The sequence below is a fragment of the Cuculus canorus genome, chromosome 13 (genome assembly GCF_017976375.1).
Source record: "Cuculus canorus isolate bCucCan1 chromosome 13, bCucCan1.pri, whole genome shotgun sequence".
Classification (NCBI taxonomy): domain Eukaryota; kingdom Metazoa; phylum Chordata; class Aves; order Cuculiformes; family Cuculidae; genus Cuculus; species Cuculus canorus.
In genome coordinates this window covers 21,239,542-21,248,217 of record NC_071413.1, presented here as the reverse complement: position 1 = coordinate 21,248,217, position 8,676 = coordinate 21,239,542, and the positions used below count along the sequence as shown (strand labels likewise).

The 8,676-nt window shown below is 51.4% G+C and overlaps 1 protein-coding gene across 1 annotated transcript in view; it reads left to right on the top strand.

Annotated features, from left to right (window-relative positions):
- Positions 1 to 5,779: 5,779 nt before the first annotated feature.
- The window catches only part of LOC128849177 (guanine nucleotide-binding protein G(o) subunit alpha-like), a 55,547-nt gene continuing 52,650 nt past the window's right edge, over positions 5,780 to 8,676 (top strand). Inside the window, exons 1-2 of the mRNA XM_054079083.1 lie at positions 5,780 to 6,319; positions 6,442 to 6,484. Coding sequence (XP_053935058.1) covers positions 6,202 to 6,319; positions 6,442 to 6,484 — 161 coding nt within the window. The 5' untranslated portion in view covers positions 5,780 to 6,201. The remainder of the gene's footprint in view (positions 6,320 to 6,441; positions 6,485 to 8,676) is intronic.

Here is an 8,676-nt window from a genome sequence, read left to right as displayed (position 1 = left end):
TTATTTAAATCCATCCTCATCAATGAACACATACACACATACACACATGAATCTATACTGTTTCTTCTCAATGATAACCAGCAAAATAGTTAATCACTTGGTTTCTGGGTTTTTTTCCAGAGGTGACACAATAAATTTCTTTTCAGAGTAAGTAGTAGAAACCTTAAATTTTATATTAAAAAACTTTACTGTGCAGTAACCGATGTGGATCATTGGGAAATCATCGGTGTGAGCCACAGTACTGAGAAACGCTTTCATTCGGCTACTGTCTTCTGGAACTGGTAGACAGACCAGAGCCAAGAGCTCAACCAGCCTTGGTGCATTCAGTTCTCCTTGGCTTCCCCAGCAGATCTTCTATCCAGCATTTGTTACTTTCCCCTGAATACACCCCAGCCTCTCTCTGTTCTTCTCCTCTTTGACAGATTTGAACACAAAACTTTCCAAGGTTAGTTCTAAGTACTTTGAAGACAAGCTGTTTTATCTCCCTGCCAAGCAAAGGTGTTAACTGCTGTCACTCCAGAGGGAAACATTTCAAGCCCCATAAGCCCTAGCCCAAAAACTTCACCCAATTCCAAGACAGGAGCTGTCAGTGACTCCCATGTCCTGCAGTTATCATCATCGACCCGAGCAGGTATGAAAAAACTACAACAAAAGCAGCATTTGCAGTACTTCTCTGAACTTAGAATGGTTAGGTTGGAAGGGACCTTAAAGATCATTGAGTTCCCACCTCCTTGGGCAGAGACACCTCCCACTAGACCAGGCTGCTCAAGGCTCCATCCAGCCTGACCTTGAACACTTCCAGGGATGGGGCAGCCACAACATCCCTAGTCAACCTGTTCCAGTGATGTCAGACACACTGCAGGTTATATTCTCATACTTGGGTTATCTTTTTGTTTGTTTTGTTGGGTTTTTTTACTATTAATATCTCATTCTTGGTTTGATGCCAATTTTCCATACAAAAACCACACACATCTTCTCTTCTTACTACTGCTCCCTACTTCTCCAAGTCTCTAAGGTACTTCTTCATTTGATCCGCGGGAGTAGAACATTTTTGTGGGACATGGAGTGAGTAAGAGTGAAGTAAGGATATTTGCAATTTGACCTAGTATCTGTGCATTTCATTAATCCTTCCTCCATCAACCACTTAACCTTTATGGGTGTTCTTATTCTTTCTCATTGTATTGATTTCTGTCCATTTCTCCAATTTAGTGAGATCATTCAGTATTTTAAACCTGCCTTCCACTGCATAACTAGGTTTAGTTGGGGGGTAATTGACATCATATTAAAGAATGAAAAATTAGACTGAATAACCAGGGAAAACTTCTTGATGGTGAGATCTGCTAGAACGTATCACTGTCTCTCCATGGGATTGGTGGCCATTCCATTAGCATGTGCATTAAAACTATACCGAAGGAATATAAGATTATAGACTGGACAGAACTAGCCTGAAGTAGGAGGGGAAAGACAAGCTGCAAAGTATTGCAGCTTTCATCCAGTCCTGGATTTGCCCCCGTCCGTCTCTGTACCACCCACCACTACACTGAGGATATTCTGAACCAGCAATGTCACTGATTGTGGGGACAAGATCCAATGTGCCACCCCCTCCAACTATTATTTCAGTGTCAGTTGTTGTGGTGGGAGTGTTGTGGTAGCTGTGGGTCTTTAAGTCAAAGATCCATCTTTCTTGAGCCGCCCCCCTGAATCGCTTCCCCACCTCCTGGCAAGCTGTGAGGCATACACTGGTGGCATCCAAGAACATGTGCTAGTATCCGTGGCAGGGGTTTACAACTGCTCCCTGAGGCTCTCTTTGGACTGCGAGACCCAGATGGGCTTCCTAAGTCCTGGGTCCAGATGTGCTCCCTGGTTCCCGCCTTACCACCCCACCCCTTAAGTTTCTCTGTGAAAGAAAACAACCCACCTGGGCTGGAAGAAAGCCCAAGAACGCTACAACTCTCTGACATGTGCGGTCCAAGTCTGGGGCAGTGGAGCATGCTTGATGGCACACATCTCCCCAGGCTGGATGCAGCCAGGAAAATCAGTAGAGATGCCCAATATCTGCAGGGACACAAAGAACATGAGATCATAAAGCCATCATATATCCTGCAACATCAGGTTGTGCAGGGTGTTTTAAGCCCATTCATCAGCTCTGTTACCATCCTTCAGTTCTTAAATAAATGATAATCTGATTAATTTTTCTAGCAGAATGGTCAAAAAATGATGGCAGAAAGAAGCCACTCTCTCAGAGAGAGAGGAGAATAAGGACTTTGGTTTAAAATACACTGCTGACTCCTGAGTTTGTAAAGATAACAGTCACATCAGATACATGTTCTTTATGCACTTCGATTGAAGCAGTTTAACTGCAGGAATGCCCAGAAAAAAAAAAGGTCCTCCCACCCTCCCTTTATGGAGAGGTCCAGTCATATTCAAGAAACAAAAAGCCTGTTTTTATCTGAAGTTGTTACTAACAGCAACCACTTTTTATTAAGAGGACTTCTGTCAGCTCCTGAAAAATGGAAACATCATTTTCAGCAACAAAACTCAACATATTTATCTCAAAATCCAGGTAGGCTGGTACATATTTTGATTGTTTGGTGGCAGAGACAGGCTTTTTTCTTTTCAGGTTCTGCAAATTTGTCTTCCATGAATAAGCAGATTTTTCAAAAAAAAAAAATTTCCTCTAAGAAAATTTCAAAGGAAACATTTCCATCAGCTCCACTCAATTTGCAGCAGCTAAAAAATGGTTCCAAAATGGCTCAATATTACAGCTGTGTCCTTGAATCTTTCTGAGAGTTGAGAGACCAAGAAGACGACTTGTCCATTTCTGACTTTCCCTTAAAAAAGAAATTAGCAGATATTTGTGTAGTGACAGGGATGCACGTGGGATGAAGGGCTGAGCATGGACTCTGCGCTGGCTAAGCAAAAGAGCAATCATTTTCTCCATGGCAGGAGGTGAAGACTACAAATCTGCCAGATAATGAGTAGCCGGAGGCTAATACAAAAGACTAATTCTCTTAGTAAAACCCTTGGAGAGCATCCCAACATGACTCGAAGGCTGGCAAGCTGCTGGAGAAGATGAGAAGTAGATGCATCCATCTCATGAGGACACTGCCTCTAGATTTCTTGACTGTGCTTTTCCTATACGACATTTTCCATAATGCCCTCAGGCTAGAACCATTGAAATGAAACTTATTGATTGAAATTCTGATCCTATTGATTTTACACAAGAGTCCTGGGCGAATAGGAAAGAGCAGGAACTGCTCTGTAACCATTCCCATCTCCATCTATTCCCCGCTGAATGCATGCGGTAGGCTTGCTTGTCCATCTCAGTCCCTTGAGCTTCCAGAAATAAATTACTCCAAATTCAAATATAAAGTGCCTGTTTGCTCACAAATGTGCGGTAAATACTGCTTCCCAAACACTGATGTTATTTATGAGTTCCTTTTTGCTTTCTTTCATCTGCTTCTGTCTCACCTCTCCTCATTACCTCATTAACCACAAACCATATTTCCCCCCTTCACTGCAGAGGTGTGGAGGGAAAATGGGAAAGGTGGGATGAGAAACAGTGCTGGGAGTAGATGGTGTCTGCCTGGAAGGAAAGTGTCAGGGAAGTTGTGCTTGAAATGCTGTAACTGCTATTAGAAAAGAAGGGTCCTGGATATGGGAACTGCAGAACTCGGGACAGCAGGTTAGAAGATCCCAGAGGAGGTAGTGAAAAGAGGTCCCAAGCGGAAAACCAACACAGCGTAAGCATGTGGTCACTCACACCTAATACCACAAATGACACTCTCTTGCCTTCCCAAGGCCCTGCAAGGCAGCCCTGGCACAGCCCAGACCCAGCATTTCCTTCCCACAACACACGGACATTCCCATTGAGCCTCCTATAGCCATTTCATTTTTGTCAGGAAGGTAGAATGGGTTTTAGATGCAAAATCAGCTGCCTCACCGTTCACATCTACTTCCTAATGACCAAAGTTCTTGCTTATTGAAGTGGTGGATGTCCTTTCTATATATTAGGCAGCCGTCCATGATTTTGCTCATTTTGGTTTGATGCATTTTCACTTGCTGTGCTCAACACTTCATTCTTCCCTCTAGATCTTTTTATAGTCAGACTGTCACATATCAATCAATGTTATGGATTAAAGTTGAATATATCATGACTTGTCTGGGCCAATAGGAAAGCATTTTAAAAAAAATCCTATTTTATTTTCCCTGTTGACATTTGTTTTCTTCTTTATCTCCAACCTTGAAAAATGGCAAACCCTGCCAGGAAAATGGCAGGATCTCAACTTGCTAGAATTCCTAAATAATTACTAGATGTTTTAGAATGGTTATGACAAGAAGGCAGGTCATCTGGTGAGATCTGTGATTGCACTGCATCACAAGGAGAAAAAAAAAGCCTGTTAATTACACTGATGGAAAACATAATCCAAAATGGTGGTGAAACTTGATGCCTTACATTAAGCAAGTAAACGACTTGCATCACAAGTGCTGATCGAACTGATTTCACTTCGAGGAGCTCAGGAAGGTCTCCTCACAGGTTACACACACTGCAGTGCAGGGTGGTTGCAAACACGGGAGCAGAGCAGGATGCTCAGATCCCTCAGGGAGACAGGGGCTCCCCACAGCATGGGTAAGCTAGGGCAGCCCTGGGACTTTGGGGAGCCCAACACCCACACAAATGATAGAATCGTAGAATGGTTTGGGTTGGAAGGGACCTCAAAGCCCATCCAGTCCCATGCCCTGCCCTGGGCAGGGACACCTCCCACTGGATCAGGGGCTCCAGACCCATCCAACCGGGCCTGGAACCCCTCCAGGGATGGGGCAGCCACCACTGATCTGGGCACCCTGGGCCAGGGCCTCCCTACCCTCACAGGAAACATTTCTCCATAAGATCTCAACAAAATCTCCCCTCTTTCAGATGAAAACCCTCCCCCCTTGCCCTGTCCCTGCATCCCCCGATCCAGAGCACCTCATCAGCTTTCCTGGAGCCCCTTTCAGCACTGGAAGCTGCTCTAAGGTCTCCCTAGAGCCTTCTCTTCTCCAGGATGAACAACCCCAACTCTTGGCCTGTCCTTGTACAGGAGGTGCTCCAGCCCTCGGATCATCTCCGTGGCCTCTTCTGGGCTCGCTCCAACAGCTCCGTGTCCTTCCTGTGCTGAGGACTCCAGAGCCTAACGCATGGGTGCAGGTGAGGTATGAGCAGAGCAGAGGGGCAGAATCCCCTACCTCACCCTGCTGGTCCCACTTCTGATGCAGCCCAGGACCGGTTGGCTTCCTGGGCTGAAGAAGAGGGGGCAATTCCCTGGGTCCCATTCAATTAGCTGTCAGCAAAGAAGTTGTTAAGGGCCGCATAGAAACGTTACTCACCGGAGCAGAGCAGAGGGACAGAATCACATCCCTCGCCCTGCTTCTTTCCCACCTCAACCACTTGTTCAGCCCAGCTCCCCACCCGCTGCAGCTCCTCGTCCTGCTGACCCGACTCAGCCACCCGTTTTAGAAGGAAGGAGCCGCTTCCATCTGAACCCAGAGCTCCGTGGCTCCCTCTGGACCCGCTCCGCTTGCTCCACGCACCCCCCCTACGCTGCCCGGGGGAGCGGCGGGACCGGCCCGGGCGGAGCTCGTGGGGAGCAGCGGGACCGGCCCATTCCGGGCAGAGCTCGGGGGCAGCGGCGGGACCGGCCCGGCCCGGGCGGAGTTCGGGGCGAGCGGCGCGGGGCGGTCCCGCATGCGCCATCACCGCGTCACGGCGCGGAGCCCCAGCTGCGCCCTCTCTCTCTCTCTCCTCTCTGCTTCTCGCTGTCGCGGCCGCCGCTCCCGCCCCGCCCTTCGGCTCCGCCACCGCCCCTTCGAGTCCCGAGAGCGCGGCAGAGGGACGGACCCTCCCTCCTCCTCCCCCGCCTCCGCCTCCCAGCCGGGAAGAGCTCGCCGTGCCCGCCGCAGCCCCGCTGGATGCGCTGAGGGGAAGGGGCAGGAGGGAGCCGGCAGCCCCGCCGCCGAGGCGCTGCGCTGCCCGGAGGCTTCACCGCCATCTGCTTCCATTCTGCCCTTTCATTCATTCCTGGCTTTGCCCCTGCCTCCTCCTCCTCTCCGCCCGCGGGGAGACAACCCAGGCGGCGGCGGGGGCTGCATCCCCCCCGCTTTTTTTTTTTTTTTAAATTTTATTTTAGTTTTTTATCATTTTTTTACGTTTTCATCGTCGCCATGGGATGTACCCTGAGCGCCGAGGAAAGAGCCGCCTTGGAGCGCAGCAAGGCCATCGAGAAGAACCTGAAGGAGGATGGGATCAGCGCTGCCAAAGATGTCAAACTCCTCCTGCTCGGTGAGAAACCCCCTCCTCTCTTTGCCCCGCGTCCCCTCACCCCCAACCCATCCCTCTTGCCCCCGCGTCAGCCCGTCACCCTCCTCCCCTGCTCTTATACCCCCTCATCTGTCTTTCCACAGGGGCCGGAGAGTCCGGGAAAAGCACCATCGTGAAGCAAATGAAGTAAGTCCTGCGGGAAAAAAGGGGAGGATGGTGGGGAGCGAGAAGGCGTTAATGGGAGGGGGCTCGCGGGCGCCATGTTTACCTATGGAGACAGCCGGGGCGGGCGGGCGGGAGCTGTCCGGGGCGCGGTGGTGCTGAAGTGGCACCCGGCGGCCTCGCCCCGCGGCCGGGGAGAGGGGAAGATGGGCTGAGAGCGGTCGCTGCCGCTCGCAGCCCACCTTCCCCCCTCCCGGCCGCGGGGCGAGGCCGCACCGATGTCCCTCGGGTCCGTCTCGCCCGAGGTGGCCGCTCCTCGCTGGGACTCGCTCACGCACCCGCTTTCCCTGTGTTTAATTCGATGTTAAAGCAGCGGTGGAAAAAAAAAAACCCACCCACCGCGGGTCAAAACACCCTACGGAAACAGAGATGACGGGGTGGTTCGAGGCGGGCGCCATCACGCGGGGCTGCGTTTCAGTTCGGGGAGAGGGTTCTGCTTTTCCCCGCCGGGAGCCGTGAATGGGAGGGCCGCCCTCGAGGACTCGGGTTGCTTAGAGAGGCGGCAGGGCTGGGTGTGGATGGGGTGCAGGCTGCGCTCCGCAGCGCCGGGAGCGGGGACAGCGGCCGGGCCGGGCCGGGCCGGCGGGGCAGGTGGCGGCGCGGCTGCGGTGTTTCAGGCGGTTCGCGTGGTGGACAGCGCCCAGCGGGGACTCGAAACCTTGGGCGGCGCGGCCGCTTCGGCACCGCTCAGCTGCCTCCGGATAGCGCTCGGCTGCCTCCGGATAGCGCTCGGCTGCCTTCGGGGAGCGCTCGGCTGCCTTCGGGAAGCGCTCGGCTGCTTTCGGCACCGCTCGGCTGCCTTCGGCACCGCTCGGCTGCCTTCGGGGACCGCTCGGCTGCTTTCGGCACCGCTCGGCTGCCTTCGGGGAGCGCTCGGTGGCAGTCGGGGAGCGCTCGGAGGTGACCGTGGAGCAGTGGAAGGGGCTGGTGGCCGCTCGGGGATCTGTTGCCCTTGTGCGTGTGAGCGTGCGTGTGCCTGCGGGGCAGATCCGGGCCTCCAGCGCAGCTCCTCGCCAGCCGGGGTGGCTTAGCTGGTGACCCGGATATCTCCGTATCTGCTCTGTGCGCAGCCCTCGGGCGTTCGCAGAGGACCGAACCATCATCGCCGCCGCGGGCGATGCTTTCCCCGAGGCGCTGCGGTGCTGGGAGGTCTCACTGCAAGAAGGAGGCGATCTCCACAGCTTTCCCTACCCGCATTTGTGTCCTCTGCTTCTGAAAGAGCTTCTCCCTTTCGAACCGTGCTTTTCCATCCCGACTGGGGCGGGTTTGGTTTGCACTTATTTGTGTGCAGAAGGTGGATCAGGGGAGACGTTACTGCAGATGAACGCCGATAAATTATTTAATGTCAAGGAATTGCTTCTGCGGAAGGGTGCTGGAATGGCGGGCGATGGGTTTCAGTTGGAGGGAGAGGCTGTAGGTACCACAATGGCAGTGCAGCAGTGCACCCACACTGAGCCCACGGGCGGCAGGGCAGGCGCGGGCTCACACAATTAGTGTGCAGTGACGATTAGTGTGCAGTGACAATTAGCGTGCAGTGACTCTTGTTTTCCAGAGAGCAGAGCTCTTGGTTTTTTGAGCAAATTGCATCAAGTTAATAACCTGTTTGCTGGACTAAATCAGTATGTTGAGGACTAAAATAGACCCTGTTGTATAAATATATTTTAATTAAATATAGGTATATACACACGCACATATGTGTTTTCCATGAAGCCATCTTAAAGGAATAGATGTGAGGCATGCAGCTTTGTACCTGACTTGAAAACACTGAGGAGGCTGCTATGGTGAAAGGGCTCGTAGTGCTGGAAACTGGGAGGCGTCTGTCAGTGTGTTCAGTGTGTCCAGTGAACTGTGCAGAGGCTGGGGTGGGGACAGCGGTGTTGCTATGAGCACAGCAGCAGGCATCTGGAAAGAGCCGCACGGCCGTGGGGAGAGGGATGTGCCGGGAACAACTCGGGGAAATTAACATTTCTGAAAATTAATTTAAATATAATGTAGGCATTAGCATTTCACCTGGTCAAGCTCCATTAGACAGGCTTGCTGAGAACCTAATGAATTCTTAATAAAGATTAAATTGCATGTTCATTAGATTTTGATGAAAGAGACTGCTATTTTATTTTTTTAATACTGTGTTATCGGTGTGCTTCTAGATAATAAAT